Raw genomic sequence first — 18311 nt, forward strand, 5'->3', positions numbered from 1 at the left:
AGGAGGAAGAAGAGGAAGAGGGTGAGGAAGAGGAGGAAGAGGAAGAAGAAGAGGAAGGGGAGGCAGAGGAGGAAGAGGAAGAAGAAGTAAGAGGAGGAAGACGAAGAAAAAGAGGAAGAAGAAGAGGAGGAGGAAGGGGAAGAGGGAGAAGAAGAAGAAGAAGAAGAGGAAGAAGAGGAAGAGGAAGAGGAAGAAGGTGTTGGGGACAGCAGAAGCGTTGAGGAAGGGTTGTTGGAATGGATGGAGGAGTAAGAGACAAAGAAGACAGAGTTAGTATCTAGTACTGTGAAGTAGAAAACACCATCAGACAATCTGCTAATAGAGCTAGCTGCACTAGCATGGAAATAGCACATAGATTTAGCGAATCTCTCGTAGAAACTATAGTGTAGTGAACGACCGTGGCGTCTAACAAGGGTACGGAAATAGCAGAGATGCAGCGATAGCAGTTTTCTTGGCCAATTCCGATATCCGCTGTTTTGTTGTAAGCGTGACCTGTCGATTCCGATGCTCTTTTAAGAACTATAATTGACAGCATTTACAAACACAAATTTACTTTTCTTCAATGCAAAATTAAATTTTAAAGATTTTTAAAAGTAAAGAGTCAGTAATAAAATAAGAACAAATAAACAAATTTCAAACAATAGCACAAATAATGCAATCGAATAAAGAGAGATATGAAATAAACACGGCTTTAAGTTTTTCAGGTGGGTCTAACGGTAGGTTATTATTCAGGTAAGGAATACTACAGAAATTAAAGTAATCAAATGTAAAATAACACTGGATAGTTTCCATTGTAAACAAAAACAATAATACAGATTAATTCTTACAATTAAAGTCAGAAAACGTATTCAGTCAAGAGCAGCGAGTGATTTTCTTTGTCTTTTGTTCTTGTATTAACAGCAGGAATATTAGGCTGCTGTCACTTTAAGAGTTTATGCACGGATTCAGTATACTGTTACACAACAGTAATATATATGTTAATATATACAGCTGCACTAGCATGGAGATTACACGTAGATTTAGCGAATCTCTCGTAAAAACTGTAGTGTAGTGAACGATTGTAGCGTCCAACAAGGGTATGAAAATAGGGTCTAGGGACAAGTATGTGAACGCTGGTGTAAACATAGATGCGCACACTTGATTAATGCGTCGTTACGGATCGAAATTTGTCAAAACACAATTCATAACGTAAGTATATATTGTATAGTGGGCATTAGTCTAAAGCGTCATGATGGAGCAACATAGTTCAAGGTTGTTCAATTGTTGACAAGTTTTTATCTATTAATAAAAGAAGCATGCATGAAGCTAGAATACAAATGTTTTGTTTAAAAACAGAGGCTCTGTTCTTTCTTTTGATATCAGATGCTCGGATATTCATACGACAAATTATTCTGGGGGCCATGACTGGCAGGGAAAGAGTTAAGTGTGTGCGAGTGTACTGCACACTTGCTATGCGTTAGCATGTGTTTGTGTACTTGTGAGGAAGGCTTAAATAAGATTAGAAACAGAAAAGAATGTGGTAAGGAAAGAGGTAAGAGGTGTTTGAGAAAAGCGGACATTTAAGGGCTTATTCTGCATCCGGACAGAAGGTAAGGCGGGGGGGTCGGGTCTCACCTGGGAATGCTAGGCGGGGCCCTGTTGGGCCGACTGGGAACTTGTGGGCTGTCAGCGCTGTTATTCAAGGGCCCCAAAGGCCCTGGACGGGACGGAGGCATAGGGGCGCCCCTACCGGCCGGCCTCTGGCCTGCAGACATCCTGCGCGGAGCCGTGGGACTGGGCGGAGGAGACCTACAGAACAAGAGATGATCACAGATAAGAAGGAGCAGAACAAGTGTGGCTATTGCTGGAACTCCTCCTTCATTTTCAAATCTACACTCAACCCCACAGTACCACCGGTTACACTCTTGCAATTACTCCCAAAACTCCCAAGGGAATTGTTTTCCACTATCTTTTCTTTCACAGAAAAAATTGGCTTCGTTCCATGGTCCATCAATAAAATTGTTAACCCCAAATCATCTAACCAGACCTGTCCGCTGCCTTCAACACAGTCATCAGTTTCTGTCCGAGCTCTCTGATCTGAGCATCACAGGAACTGCACTTCACTCCTCAAGTTCACATGGAGAGGAGGGCTTTCTGAGTCTCTGTAGGGCACAGCTGGGCTCAACCACACTTCCAGGTCTTCCAGAATGCCGGGTTGTTATGATTGATGACCGGCCAGTACATGCTGTAGTACAGGGATATCCAGCCCTTCTCCCGGAGGGCCATCTTCAGCCCCAATTAAACATCTGCACCAGTCCATCAAGGCCTTCAGTATCACTACAAACCTGCAGCCCGGCGTGTTGGAGCAAAACTGTGCCTGATGGTGTCTCTCCAGGAGCAGGACTGGACACCCCTGCTCTAGCAGGACACTGGGAGACTCCCACTCTTGTGGGACAGACACACTGATGTCTTTATAGCAGCGGGCTTTAACTTCAGCTGTGTCTCCACTGAGCTCTGTCTGTGAGTTTGGGATGGGATGGTCAAGAACAGAAACTTGAGATCTTGAGATTACCTCTCTGTTGTATGTAATGTTAGTCAGGAGAGACTGTCAAATTGCTGTCAGAAAGGTCCCTTCCACTGACAGCTGGTGTGCTGTGGCTGTCCTAATGTACTGTGGCATCCAGGTAATCACTAGATAAAGTGTTTAGGGGGAAAATAGCAAAATTGTCTTTCCTGTTTTATGAGTTGTGGAGAAGTTGGAGAGGGAATGATCTGAAGTCAACATACCAATGTTTGGCATCTTGGCATCTACCACATCCACTTCCATGAAAGGCAGTGGAGCCACAGCTGAAGTGCCTCACAAGAGCAGCTGGAGTCATGCAACACACATGTAAGCGGTTTGCTGGTCTTAAAACAGACCAACAGCACTATGTCTTCACTTGTCCCATTGAGGTTTTCAAGGATTATATATGTAGCTGATGGGAGTCCAAGGACAGCTGGTCCAGCCGGAGGGTTCTGACACCAGATCCACCCTGCAAGCTGATTATGAATTGGGCCTTGCAGTCATATGCATTGACTGAGCACCTAGGAAAGGCCCAATTCATAATCAGCCTGGACCAAACTGCAGTTTCTAGTGTCCTGTGGTTCAGTCTGCATGGGGTAACGGTGGATAATACCTCAAGTCCACCTCCCATCACGGCTTGTTCTGCACCTCCAGTTGACCCACTGGATCACAACTTCCCTACTTCCCTAGTGAACAATCCAGCATAAACCAGCATGAATTATATGTTGGTCCAGGCTGGTTTATGCTGGTATAGTGCTGGTCTAGCTGGCGGACCAGCATAGTCATGCTGTTCTCAAGCAATCCTGAGCTGATCTATCAGAATGCAAATCATACCTTACGCTGGGGACCAGAAATGCTGGATTTTTTAGCAGGGTGCTTCTTTTATGGGTGAGGCACAGGCAAAGAAGACCCCAGGGCAACCTTTTTGACACTTGAACATTAAACTGCCATCCATGACTGAAGTATATCAGGCTGTGAGCGAGAGTTACCTCCGAGAGCCGCCCTGCCCGGCCTGCAGCCAGGAGCTGTCCACAGGAGGTGGCAGTGGAGTGGAGATGGTGGAGGTGGAGATATCCCCGATGATAGCCAGCGCCTCCTTCAGGGCATGGTGTGTGCGCAGCACCTCGTCCCTCCGCTGGGCCTGCTCCTGAGACTCATCCATCAGGGAGTTCTGGTCTCCGGCCGAGTACAGCTGGGCCAGAAGGTCTGCGTTGATGAAGTCTTTCACCTGAGGAAGAGGAACATGATGATATAGTGTCTTGAATTTGATCTTTTTAACAGTGACGGTTCAGATACTATACATTCGAAAATTCAGTTCCAAAACAACCAGAAATCAAATCTCTCATGGTGCATCCCGCTTACATTATTGATCATGAGATGCATGATGCTCTTGGGCATGAGGTCCCGGATGCACTTGTTGACGATGGCCATGTAGGAGTCCACCAGGTTGCGGATGGTCTCCACCTTCCTCTCCAGCTGAGGATCCATGGAGAAGTTCTCTGACGGACCAGAACTGTCGCTCTCCACCTGGCAGGAGGAGTCAAGGGACACACAGTGACCAACGGTTCAGATAAGTGACGAGGAAGGTGGTTCAAGCTTACGATTTTGAGGCTTAACTCAGTATGTGATATTAAGTGTGTAGTGATGTCTCAGACATGAGCCGTTACGTACCACGGCCCTCTCCGGATAGACTCCGGCCCGCAGGAGCGACGCTCTCCAGCTGTCCACCTCCTCCAGGGTGTCGCAGGCCAGCTCCAAGAAACGACTGTCTTTAAAGACGTTCCTGTGGGAAAACAAGCCGTCATTCAAATGAAAGCCTCCGCCAGGCTCTTACAACATTCACCAAAGGGTGAAAAGCCATCCCAAAAGAAGAAACATCTGCAGATTACATCAGAAATCAGCACAGATAACAAAGCATTGTAGGACCTCTTGAAACTCTCTACAACAAAATTGAAGAACTCAAGTCAGATGCCTGAAGCATGACAGCTCTCACTGGGTCTGTGGTATGAAGATTAACCCAGACAGGCTTCTGTGTATGTCTCATCATCATAATAATAACCATAAAGTAAGATTAAAGAAGAAAAAAAAGACTAACTTCCAAATTTCTTGAGTCTAAACTGAATTGCAGAAAAAGGACCCCAGGAAAAACAAATCAAATAAAGGAATGAGTGAAGTTCATTCTACAGTAAAGGTCTGTTCACATCAAGAATAATAACTATAATGACATTAGTGTCCACACAAACTCACAATATCGTTCTGTTTATTATAACAGTTTTGTTGTCTGCCGCTTTAAATGCAAGTTCTTTAAAGCAGGATGGATTTTGATTGGCTGTCAATATTTTTTATCATTAGCTATACGTCCATCCGGATATTTTTTATGTGCATTTCGGAATATTGCATAAAAAACACTGGATGGAAAATCCAAGCTTCACATAAATTCTAAAAATGCGCATAAAAAAACGAATGTGCTCAATTGAGTCAGATACATTTCTACCAACCAGCAGACTAAGCAGCAGCATCTGCCTACAACGCAAGATGACATGACTGCATTTACTGCGCTTCAAGTCATTCATTACATAGGAAAATTAGTATATACAGTGGCTTCTCCTACTTTTCTTAGTGATATTTAGCGACTGTTTATCAGGAAGTGCCAATTTTATTCTCGTCGACTCACTGGAAGGAAACAGTGCTTTAATCGCAAACATTTTATGCGATATTCCAATTTTGCACATAAGGTCAATTCGCAAATTTGAGCGGAAACGCCAAAATAATCGTCAAAGTGATTCCAATGATTTCGTTCCTTGTCTATTGTGTTGTTATTATTGCTGTTTATACTTTGCTATTCTCATTGAATTGGAATGATTATTAAACTTAAAAAATTAATCTTTAAAGTTATAGTCATCGTCCTTGGTGTGAATGGTCCTTCAGAGTTTTGTTGAATCCTCACTGCTTACATTCTTAAGTCCAAAAAGTTTGTCTCTTGATGATGAAAATCTGATGTGGTCTTTGAGAACTGATGACATGAAATCAGCTCATGTCAAACTGCTCTGACCATGCTAAAATTTCTATTAAACCAAAGAAAAGGAAAGAGAGAAATCATCATTTACCGCTGCTCTGTGTTGAAGATGGCAAACATGTGCTTGCTGGACATGAAGCTCTTCTCCACGTCTCTGACCTTCAGATTGTCCAAGGGCAGCATGTACTTCTTCTCCTTCTCCTGTGGGATCAGAAGCAGTGTTTGATACGGCAATGCAAACTCATTCATGGTGTCATCACGCGCTCTTTATAAACTCTAACAACTGCTGCAACAGCAGTAGATGCAGGTAAATGGGAATAAAAAGAAAGTTGGAAGGAGAATATTTTTTTATTTAAAAACAGAATTATTTGTGAAATGTTGGAGTGTTTAAGATATTAAACAGTTCAAATGACCTTGTTGGTTGAACTGTCCGCAAATGTGTGACTTTCTCAACACTGACTCGACTAATGGCGTGAGTTTGGGGGCGGGGCTATATGTTTGTCTGGCTAATGGCTGACAGGGGGAAACCAGTCAAGTCAAGTCAAGTCATCTTCATTTATATAGCGCTTTCAACAATGTAGATTGTTCCAAAGCAGCTTTACAGAGATAACAGGAGATTACAGTAACAGAGATTGTTTAGGCTTTATAGCAGCTCTAGAATAAAGTTATTGTCCAGCTAAATTTAGTTTGATTGGTTCACTTCCGTCGCAACGATCATCAGTTATTAACTTAGGGGCCGCTAACACACACCATTTTAACAGAAAACTCTTCAGTTCTTTCTGCACAAACTTCAAAAACGCAAACCCGTGAGAACGCTGATGGCGTGCACATGCGTATTACGAGTTCAGTCTATAGGTATGTGCGTTTGAATATATGTGCGCAGGTGTGTAGTCCTTCCCTACAAATCAACCCTCAACAAACTACTTGTCTGGCCTTAAAATATATAAGACAGAATTTTTATCGCTTCCATGTAGCCACGCGAACTATCTGTAGAGAGGTAAAGGGAGGGGACGAGGCCTTCACAGGGGAGAGACTAGTGACACTTCAGGACTGTGTTGTCGTCGCGTCCAGGCGAAGGTCCTTCACCAGATCTGGATACGGCCTGGATCCGGCGGACTGCGGTAAACCTCGGATAAACAGAGAGACTAATATTATCGTAGACGCCATTCTTCTCATGATGTAACGAGTACATCAGGATTTATGGGAAGTGTTCCCGGTTCCGGCTGACCTAATCTATGCAGCCTAACACTGAATTATAGAAGTCTATAATGTATTATGTGAATGCTAGGTCAAAGAGATGTGTCTTTAGTCTAGCTTTGAACTGACAGAGTGTGTCTGCTTCCCGGACAATGGTAGGAAGACTGTTCCAGAGTTTTGGTGCTAAATAGGAGAAGGATCTACCGCCAGCAGTCGATTTTGATATTCTAGGTATTATCAACTGGCCGGAATTTTGAGACCGCAATAGACGTGAAGGACTATAATGCGTTAAGAGCTCGCTCAAGCACTGCGGAGCTAAACCATTTAGTGCTTTGTAAGTGATCAGCAATATTTTAAAATTGATGCGATGTTTAATAGGGAGCCAATGCAGTTTTGACAGAACCGGGCTAATATGGTCATACTTCCTGGTTCTGGTAAGAACTCGAGATGCTGCGTTTTGAACCAGCTGTAGTTTGTTTATTAAGCGTGCAGGGCAACCACCCAGTAGAGCATTACAGTAATCTAGCCTTGAGGTCATGAACGCATTAACTAACTGTTCCGCATTTGTCAATGAGAGCATATGACGTAATTTAGATATATTTCTGTCAGGACCACTACCGTAAAATATGATTGACAATTAGCATACAGTTTGGATTGGCAGTATGGTTCTGTTCTGGGCGAGAACTCCCTGCGCATCCATGCAGCCTAGCATGGATAAGAGCAGGGAGAGCAGCAATAACCCCCCTTGGGGTAAACAGAACAGAACCAACATGAAAGTTTGCAAATATATTTAATTCAAGATTTTAAAGTACAACATAATCGAGAATTAATTCTGATTCAAGGGGAATCAGAAGGCCAAACCCTGACTGGGTGAGAGGAGGAGCTGGGGATGGAGGAGGGTAATTAGCTCCTGAGAAACGCGATAGCTGCTGATAATACTGAAGGAGCTTATATATGTATACAGTGATAGGCGTCGTATTCCTATAGGTAGATGTGGATCAGCTGAGGGTCAGCTGATGCGAGCTTGACTAACGTGACCTGCCAGAACTAACGCTACGCTAGATTTTTAAGATGGAAAAATGCGGTTTTACAGATACTAGACACGTGACTTTCAAATGAAAGATTGGTATCAAAGAGCACACCCAGGTTCCTGACCGACGACGAAGACTTAACAGAGCAGCCATCAAGTGTTAGACAGTATTCTAGGTTATTACGTGAGGACGTTTTTTGTCCAATAATTAGAATCTCTGTTTTTTCAGAATTTAGAAGTAGGAAATTACGAGTCATCCAATTTTTATAACAGCTGTGCATTCTGTTAATTTTGTGAATTGGTAAGTTTCGTCAGGGCGTGAAGAAATATAGAGCTGAGTATCGTCGGCATAACAGTGAAAACTAATGCCATGCTTCCTAATGATATCTCCTAATGGTAGCATGTACAGAGTGTGTGTGTGTGTGTGTGTATGTGTGTGTGTGTGTGTGTGTGTGTGTGTGTGTGTGTGTGTGTGTGTGTGTGTGAGGGTAGCATGTGCAGAGTGAACAGCAACGGTCCTAGTACTGAGCCTTGTGGTACGCCATACTGAACTTGTGATCGATGAGACATCTCTTCATTTACAGCTACAAACCAGTCCAGTGATTATTTTAGCAGCTCTGATTGGTGGAAATGACAAACAGCTTTAATGAGCACACATGAATGGAGAAGATCTGACTGTTTCTATGTAGAGTTTGTGCAGGTCTGCTTTTTCACATCAGCTCGTGATGCATGAGACGATATGGTTGAATGTCCCTCATCAGGACGAAAGCGCTCACCTCGTCGTCTTTGAACCAGGACAGGCTCTCGGCGGTCAGCACAAACCAGTACTCCTTCGCTCCGCCCTTCATGATGCTGATGTTATTGATGGTCAACCAGCCCTTACGAATGACCTGACGGAGGAAACAAGACGCGTCACATCGCAAACTCGGCTAAATGCAGAAACACAACACTGATCAACACACATACGACACTGATCAATGCAAAGTGTGGATGAGTAAAGTCTGTGATCGATGGGAGAAATCAACAAGGTGCGGTGTGTGTTAAAGAAGACGTGTGTAAAATGAAAACCTGCACAAGCTGCTGGTATTGTAGAAATAGAGACTAGTGCACTATATGAGAGAACAGAGGCCGACAGTCTTGTGTCTCATACCCGCTGAACGGAGGATTTAAAGACACACGGTCACTTGTCTCCACCTACTGGTGTAGCTGTGTTACTACAGAAAGCATTCATATTCAAACAAGCATGTTTCAAACACAGTATTGACCAGCTCTGGCAGATGTGCAGTGATACGATTAAAGAGCCAAAGCTGTTACTATATGGAGGAATCAGCTGGAACACAGTTTCGGCCAATCAGCATCCAGGATTACAGCTGACCGATATATCACTTTCGTTACTGTAATTCATTTATTAATGGTAGTTATTTTCAACAGAGTCTGAGTAAAGTGATTATAATGCAGTCTCAAGCATGCGTCTGAAGTGCTGCACTCTTGTCTCTGAGACACACGAGACGTCAGTGAACATGAGCGAGTGCAGTGCTCGGTGTTCAACTCCACACACTACAGTACGGTGCGCTCAGGAAGTGTTCAGAGCCCTTCACATTCCCATCCATCTACACTCAGTTACACATAATGACCAAATCTATTATAGAAACGACATATTTCATTGCATAAGTATTCAGACCCCTGGCTGAAGCACCATTGGCAGCGAGTCCAGCCTCAGTCGTCTTGGGTTTGACACCACAAGCTTTGAACATCTGCTGGTTTTCTTCCCTTCTTCCAGGCTCTGTCCAGCTGGATGACCGTGATTTCCAGATCTCTCCACAGATGTTTGATTAAGAAAGTGTGTCTCGGCTGGTTCTGGAGCAGGTCTCAGTAAGAACGTCTGTGTTTGGCCATGTTTACCTGAGAAACCCCCTCAGATCTCATTAGGAGGCTCTTGTGAACCTGTAAAGCAGATGAAGTGTTTCCCCTGATCTGTGCCTCGACACCATCACAGTCTCTGAGACCTTCAGGCCGCTCCTCTGACCTCTGGCCTTGATGGTTTCTCTGATATGCATGTTTAGCTCTTATCCAGCCAACAGGGAACGTTCTCTCAAAGTTATGAACAAATGTTCTTCCAGTACCTTTAAAAGAACGTTTGTTCAAAGTTATCTGGTCTTTAATCATTTAATCATCTCAAATCATTAGAACAAAAACATTACTTATACATCGTTCATGGAGCGTTTTTTTTTCTGATACGTTTCAGTTGGATGTTCGTCTAACATTGTGTAAATGTTAAAGAGAACATTCAAAAGTAACATTCCCATAATGTGTGAAGAATGATATAATGGAATGTTCCTTTAAAGCTCATATAACCAATAAAACACATTGGGGGCCCTATCTTGCACCCAGCGCAATTGACTTTGTACACCGACGCATGTTTCATTCCTATTTTGCACCCGCGCAAAGCGCGCTTTTCCCTCCACAGAAGCACGTCGCTAAACTAGGGAATGAACTTGCGCTCCCTGGGCGGTTCAGCGCAAAAAAGGAGGCGTGTTCCGGCGCAAACAATCCCTGGTGCTATTTTACTGTTCCATAAAACAATTGCGCCACTGGCCAGAAAAAACCTAGTCTAAAGTCAGTGGCGCGTTGCGCATTGTTCATTATGCTATTTTAAGGGCGCATGCCTGACCATAATGTAGCGTGAGCACAACGCGCATACACTTTGATTCTCTAATCTACACAGAAGCAGCAGTTTTCATTTTTGCAAATCATACATTATTACAAACGATAGATAGATAGATAGATAGATAGATAGATAATTTATTATAAAAGCATACATCTAGCTTACACATTTACCCACATTATTATATACCTGTTTAACCGAAGCTAATTTGGGTGTGTTTCTCCATCCCCAATGTCACTTCTCTCTCTTTTACGGCCGTGACGAGAGCGTTGCTCTCCTCGGCTGTGAACCGCTCCTCGTGCGTCTGGCAAATCCGCCGTTACAATAGCAATACGCCAAGGAAAAAGCGCGTCTGCTCTTAAAGGGAATGTGAGATGATGCTCTGATTGGTTTATTTCACGTTACGCCCAAACCACACCTATGAATAATGAAGCTACTTCAGACCAACCCATTTTAGATTTGCGCCTGGCGCAAGAGTCATTTATCCCGCCGGGAAAATAGCAACAGCGCCGAGACCCGCCCACAAAGTTACTTGCGCTTTGCGCTTTGACACTTGCGTTTCAGATCGTTAAAATAGGGCCCAATATGTTTTGAACATTCAGAAATAACGTTTTCATAACTTAATGGGAACGTTGGCAAAATGTTCCTAGAGCGTATCCTAGTTGTGCGTCTTTCCAAATCATGCCACAAATTTACTCCAATCAGAGTGTAGAACCTTCTCAAAGATTATCCAGAGCTGAACTTCAAGTGACACAGCAAAGGGTCTGAATGCAATCTTTGGGGTTTTGCTGTTCTTATAGGGTGTGGAGTGTAGATGTGGAAAGCATTTCAGAATAAAGCTGCAGTGTGAATAAATGCAAGACTTTCTGAAGACTCTGTGAATCGAGTGTGAGAGAGCCGACAGCAGATGTTCTCTCTGACGCATGCAGTGCTGAACTGCTCTACAACTGTGCTGTTCGTCACCTCCAGATATTATTACACACAAGAACCTGATGCTTACAATGATGCCAGAAGCTGGAGGAGACGAGGCCTGGAGAGAGAGACACACACAGACACAGCTTGACCCCACACGTGGACATTACAGCAGCGTCCAGTTCCCTTGCTTACCTCTCATCACTGCAACTTTACCACACGACACTGAAGGGAAAAAGAGGAACGCCTGCTTGTGTTTTACACATGAGCTGCGGAGAACTGGTACAGCTGATACTGAAACCTGTCAGGCCATCAAACACAGACTCTAATCTCCACTAACATGACAGGAAACTCCTGAATGTTCCTGAACGAGTCAAAATGAGCTACAGACTCATCGGAGTCTCCACCGGGAATGGCAATGAGAAAGATAACACACAAAGGTGACATGTCACGCTAAATTAACGTAATGAGGAAACATACAGGATTGAGTGAGATAAAACTTTGTGAATGCTGTTGTAATGATGCATCAACAACCCCAGAGGAGTTCCTATCTCTCATCACAGTCACAGTCTATGAGACAGAGCAGAAATAACACAGGCGCTCTTACCTGGAGCTCCTGAGGGAAAAGACAACAGCTCGTCATGCAGGAGCCGCTCGTTCACACAGGAGGGAGGTGAAGAAAACATGACACGTGTTTTTCAGAACAGAAACACACAAAAATTAAAATGTCCATAACATAATCAAAACCGAAGTACATTTATCCTGCAGTGGATAAATGAAGGTAATAGAAGCAGAGCAGAAAGAAAGTCAAAGCCACATCAAACAGCAGCAAAAAACTAAACAACATTAATATCTGGAGTGTCATAAACATAGTTCTGCCATGACAACTCTCTGAGTGTTTGGCATGATAATGGATATATGACAATGGTGATATGTTTGGTCTTGGCGGAATAGAGCTGCTACACTGCTGCTGTTATTGCTGCTGCTGCTGTTATTACTGCTGCTGCTGTTATTGCTGCTGCTGTTATTGCTGCTGCTGCTGCTGTTATTACTGCTGCTGCTGTTATTGCTGCTGCTGCTGTTATTGCTGCTGTTGCTGCTGTTATTGCTGCTGCTGTTATTACTGCTGCTGCTGCTGCTGTTATTGCTGCTGCTGCTATTATTGCTGCTGCTGTTATTGCTGCTGCTGTTATTACTGCTGCTGCTGTTGTTATTACTGCTGCTGCTGTTATTGCTGCTGCTGCTGTTATTACTGCTGCTGCTGCTGCTGCTGCTGTTGTTATTACTGCTGCTGCTGCTCTTATTGCTGCTGCTGCTGCTGTTACTGCTGCTGCTGTTACTGCTGTTATTGCTGCTGCTGCTGTTATTGCTGCTGCTGCTGCTACTGCTGTTATTTTTGCTGCTGCTGCTGTTATTACTGAAGCTGCTGCTGTTATTGATGCTGCTGCTGCTGTTATTACTGCTGCTGCTGCTGTTATTGCTGCTGCTGCTGTTATTATTGCTGCTGCTGCTGCTGTTATTGCTGCTGCTGTTATTACTGCTGCTGCTGTTGTTATTACTGCTGCTGCTGTTATTGCTGCTGCTGCTGTTATTACTGCTGCTGCTGCTGCTGTTGTTATTACTGCTGCTGCTGCTGCTGCTCTTATTGCTGCTGCTGCTGCTGCTGTTACTGTTATTGCTGCTGCTGCTATTACTGCTGCTGCTGTTATTGCTGCTGCTGCTGTTATTGCTGCTGCTGCTGCTACTGCTGTTATTTTTGCTGCTGCTGCTGCTTTTATTACTACTGCTGCTGCTGTTATTGATGCTGTTATTACTGCTGCTGCTGTTATTGCTGCTATTGCTATTGCTGCTGTTACTGTTGTTATTACTGCTGCTGCTGTTATTGCTGCTATTGCTATTGCTGCTGTTATTGCTGCTGCTGCTGTTATTGCTGCTGCTGCTGCTGCTGTTTTTGCTGCTGCTGCTGCTGCTGTTATTACTGCTGCTGCTGTTATTGTTGCTGCTGCTGTTATTGCTGCTGCTGCTGCTGTTATTACTGCTGCTGCTGCTGTTATTGCTGCTGCTGCTGCTGCTGTTATTGCTGCTGCTGTTATTGCTGCTGCTGTTATTGCTGCTGCTGCTGTTATTGCTGCTGCTGCTGCTGCTGCTGTTATTAATGCTGCTGCTGCTGTTATTGCTGCTATTGCTATTGCTGCTGTTATTACTGCTGTTACTGCTGTTATTGCTGCTGCTGCTGTTATTGCTGCTGCTGTTATTGCTGTTACTGCTGCTACTGTTATTGCTGCTGCTGCTGTTACTGCTGCTGCTGTTATTGCTGCTGCTGCTGCTGCTGTTATTACTGCTGCTGCTGTTACTGCTGCTGCTGTTATTACTGCTGCTGCTGTTACTGCTGCTGCTGTTATTACTGCTGCTGCTGTTATTGCTGCTGCTGCTGCTGTTATTGCTGCTGCTGCTGTTATTGCTGCTGCTGTTATTGCTGCTGCTGCTGCTGTTATTACTGCTGCTGCTGCTGTTATTACTGCTGCTGCTGCTGTTATTGCTGCTGCTGTTATTGCTGCTGCTGCTGTTATTGCTGCTGCTGCTGCTGCTGCTGTTATTAATGCTGCTGCTGCTGTTATTGCTGCTGTTATTACTGCTGTTACTGCTGTTATTGCTGCTGCTGCTGCTGCTGCTGTTATTGCTGCTGCTGTTATTGCTGTTACTGCTGCTACTGTTATTGCTGCTGCTGCTGCTGTTACTGCTGCTGCTGTTATTGCTGCTGCTGCTGCTGCTGTTATTACTGCTGCTGCTGTTACTGCTGCTGCTGTTATTACTGCTGCTGCTGTTATTATTGCTGCTGCTGCTGTTATTGCTGCTGCTGCTGCTGTTATTGATGCTGTTATTACTACTGCTGCTGCTGCTGCTGCTGTTATTGCTGCTGCTGCTGTTATTGATGCTGTTATTACTACTGCTGCTGCTGCTGCTGCTGTTATTGCTGCTGCTGCTGCTGCTGTTACTGCTGCTGTTATTACTGCTGTTACTGCTGTTATTGCTGCTGCTGCTGCTGCTGTTATTGCTGCTGCTGCTGCTGTTATTACTGCTGTTACTGCTGCTGCTGCTGCTGCTGTTATTACTGCTGTTATTGCTGCTGTTGCTGTTATTACTGCTGTTATTGCTGCTGCTGCTGCTGCTGTTATTACTGCTGCTGCTGTTATTGCTGCTGCTGCTGCTGTTATTACTGCTGTTATTGCTGCTGCTGCTGTTATTGCTGCTGCTGTTATTACTGCTGTTATTGCTGCTGCTGCTGCTGTTATTGCGGCTGCTGCTGCTGTTATTGCTGCTGCTGTTATTACGGCTGTTACTGCTGTTATTGCAGCTGCTGCTGCTGTTATTGCTGCTGCTGTTATTGCTGCTGTTATTACTGCTGTTACTGCTGCTGCTGTTATTACTGCTGTTATTGCTGCTGTTGCTGTTATTACTGCTGTTATTGCTGCTGCTGCTGCTGCTGTTATTGCTGCTGCTGCTGTTATTGCTGCTGCTGTTATTGCTGCTGTTATTGCTGCTGCTGCTGCTGTTATTGCTGCTGCTGCTGCTGTTATTGCTGCTGCTGCTGCTGCTGTTATTACTGCTGTTATTGCTGCTGCTGCTGCTGTTATTACTGCTGCTGCTGTTATTGCTGCTGCTGCTGTTATTGCTGCTGCTGCTGCTGTTATTACTGCTGTTACTGCTGTTATTGCTGCTGCTGCTGCTGTTATTGCTGCTGCTGCTGTTATTGCTGCTGCTGCTGCTGTTATTACTGCTGTTACTGCTGTTATTGCTGCTGCTGCTGCTGTTATTACTGCTGCTGCTGCTGTTATTGCTGCTGCTGCTGGTGTTATTGATGCTGTTATTACTGCTGCTGCTGCTGCTGCTGTTATTGCTGCTGCTGTTATTGCTGCTGCTGCTGCTGCTGTTATTGCTGCTGCTGTTATTACTGCTGCGGCTGTTGCTGCTGTTATTGCTGCTGTTATTACTGCTGCTGCTGTTGTTGTTGCTGCTGCTGTTATCGCTGTTGGGTATTGCTGCTGTTATTGCTTCTTCTGTTGGTTGTTGTTGCTGCTGTAATTGCTGTTGCTGCAGAACAAGTACGGGACTTGCTACTGCCAATACATACATCACGCTGCTGTGAGCAAGTAAGACATGCTGCTGCTGTACAATATAGCATACATTATTTACCCATATCATTACCAGTAGCATATCTATACAGGTGGAGCTGGGGAAGGTGAAGGGTTTCTGAAAGCACGCTGCAAACTACTACAGCAAATGCCGACCACATATTTGAAAGTTAAGATACAGTAGGAGCCAATCAGCTGTGCCCTATAGAGAATGATGTGATTGCAAGCAGAATGATTTAAGGACCTGTCAGTCTGCGCCATCTAGTGTTTCATGACAGAACTTTGTATATGGCCTTCACAAATGCACATTTTGGACACACTGACCTGGTTTCCAGCAGAACTCTTCTTGTTTGCTTGGTTACTTCGCTGCTGTGCACTGATAGAGAGGGAGAGAAAGCAATGGTGAATATGACATAAAGATGAAACATTTAATATCTAATATGTATGTTTTTGCAATCAGAACGTGTCTAAGCATGTGCTCAGACAAACATTTCCTGGTGTTGTACATACTTCGCAAAGCCAATGAAATCCTCGTGGTTGGTGTTAATGTATGCGAGCTGAACGTCAATAAGCAGCAAAACCTGCAGAGACATATAGATGCACATACAGTGTTTCCACAACAGTACAGATCCGTAATCTCATTACAGAGCCGTAATCCCATTATATTCCCTGCGTTCACAGATATCCAGGCATACCGTACCTGCTCTTTGGCTTTGCTCTCTCTGTCACGGATATGAGTTGTGACAATCCGCTCTGTTTCCTCTCGCAGGGTTGGGAAAGAATCCAGCTAAATATGCAGAAAATCAAAAATACAATATTAAAAATCTGACCAATAGTTTTAGGATTAGTGGCTGCATGTCATAGTACTAAACTACACTGCAACAGTGTTACCAGACCAGTGTGATGGCTTTGCTTGACAAACACACCTCCGTTAAGTTGTTACTCAGTGGAGATCTGGCTCTGCAAAAGGTTACTGTATGACTTGAAATATAGTGCACGATAATTATATGGACTACTGTAATGATAATGTCAAGACCCCAATATACGAAGAACAATATACTTCTAGAACTTGTGTGGTTCATTTCTTCTGTTCAGTCGGTCGGGGTCAGATGAGAGTAAGAACATGAACACACTGGAGAGACGCTTTATAGTAGAAACTGATGTTGTAACTAATTGTACTCGACTCTCGTACTCGACTCTACCCGTAAAGGTACATGATTGATCTGGATTGCCCTTGTTGTGCAAGCACTGGGTTGACGAGAACGACATTTGTGCCTTTGTTTTATTACAGTTGAAGATCAACATGACAGTCACACCTGAACCAGTTAACCAAGGTGTTCAGGTGACTTGAAAACAACAGCAGCTGTCTTGTGGAGCAGGTTTGGAAAAGGAGTCAGCAGATCTTCAGGAGCAGGGTTAGAGACCCCTGCTCTAAACACAGTCCCAAGCACAATATTTTGTCCTCCCACCAGTCAGACTGTTCAGTTCACACACTGTCCCCTTTTCCACACTCTTGAGTCACAGTTTAAAGTCAAGGGATCCCCTACTGTTGGGTTCTGTAGAGTGAGTTCATCCCCCCTTCTTCCTGTGCTGCAGAAATCGTTGCTGTTCACCAACATAAGGTGTGTTTTATAAGCTGGTCACTGCATGGGAAGTGGAAGAGCCTGTGGACCAGCTACACCAGCTCTGTTTTTCTTTAAAACAAAATAACTATGCTGGTCCACCAGCTAGACTAGCACTATACCAGAATAAGCCAGCTGGTTTATGCAGAGATCTCTGCTGTTGCAAACATGTAGCAATGGTGCAGTCTTGATGTCTCTAAAAATCACTGCACTTTAAATCATACTGTCGAAGATAATGCTGCCAGTTGTTCCCAAATGGATCATTTGGATGATAAAACACATGGTATTCAGTGGCAACATCATCCACTTGGTTTAACAGAGTTCTTCCCCATTGTGGTTTGATTTTCTTGTATCTAAGAAAGACACAAAGTTGCACGCAATTTTGGATGTGAGACGGTTGAATTTCACTATTATGAAATGGTGTCTCTGAATACTGAGGCTAGATGCTCTGACGACAGATCAGAAAGATGCCTGAAGGAGGGATATGTTCATATTCAGATTGTGCAGAGGCACAGGCAAATTCTGACATTGGCCTTCAAGGGCAAGGCAGTCTTTCCATGTAAGCTTTCAGATTCTTTCACAAAGAGTATGACGCAGCACAAGCCCGTCTGGGGCTCCAGGGCATCCGCATGTTGAATTCTCCACAACCGGTTGGCGGCAGTCTGACTACGTAACACTGGGATATTGTTCTTAGTCTTAAAAAGGATTTGGGTCTGAGAGTCTTCCTTGAAAAGTGCGTCTCCATTCTGTGTTCAGTCGAGCCCAGTCCCGCTCACAGGGATCTTCTCAGGTGTGGTCCCCATGTAAATATCAACAGATTTGGGAAATTTCAGGAGGGCAGAAGTGGACTAGTTTACTTCAACAAGACAATTCACTTCCTTTCACTCCTGTCCCTTCGTATAGACGAGTGGATTTCTTCCAGTCAAGCTGCTTCTCAATTTCCATTTTTGTGTTCGATGGAAAACAATATTAGTGACATGGGGATGAGTAAATAAAGATGCCGTTTGTTACTTGAATGTGTTTAACTTCACTGGCGGTTCCTCACTGAGCAACATGAACAATACGAATGATGAAGAAAAGTGAGGTTATTTCTGAGAAAAGAGCCTGCAGCATTTGAGATACACACACTTGACCCATTGGACGGCATTTAAACAGCAACACAAGTGAACACATCCTCTTTGTGGCTGCTGTATA

At 44.2% G+C, this 18311-nt stretch overlaps 1 protein-coding gene across 2 annotated transcripts in view; it reads right to left on the reverse strand.

Moving 5' to 3' along the window:
• Positions 1 to 18311, reverse strand: part of dnm3b (dynamin 3b) — a 54996-nt gene that overhangs the window by 2687 nt on the left and 33998 nt on the right. Inside the window, exons 12-21 of one of the 2 annotated variants that reach the window (XM_079876494.1) lie at positions 16196 to 16282; positions 16006 to 16076; positions 15820 to 15871; positions 11970 to 11978; positions 8562 to 8675; positions 5650 to 5759; positions 4214 to 4325; positions 3905 to 4069; positions 3532 to 3770; positions 1615 to 1788 (exon numbers count right to left, since the gene is read on the reverse strand). In XM_079876494.1, the coding sequence (XP_079732620.1) occupies positions 1615 to 1788; positions 3532 to 3770; positions 3905 to 4069; positions 4214 to 4325; positions 5650 to 5759; positions 8562 to 8675; positions 11970 to 11978; positions 15820 to 15871; positions 16006 to 16076; positions 16196 to 16282 (1133 nt within the window). The remainder of the gene's footprint in view (positions 1 to 1614; positions 1789 to 3531; positions 3771 to 3904; positions 4070 to 4213; positions 4326 to 5649; positions 5760 to 8561; positions 8676 to 11969; positions 11979 to 15819; positions 15872 to 16005; positions 16077 to 16195; positions 16283 to 18311) is intronic. The other variant, XM_079876495.1, reaches the window with a different exon arrangement.

This window comes from Squalius cephalus (genome assembly GCF_949319135.1).
Source record: "Squalius cephalus genome assembly, chromosome: 7".
NCBI classification, from domain to species: domain Eukaryota; kingdom Metazoa; phylum Chordata; class Actinopteri; order Cypriniformes; family Leuciscidae; genus Squalius; species Squalius cephalus.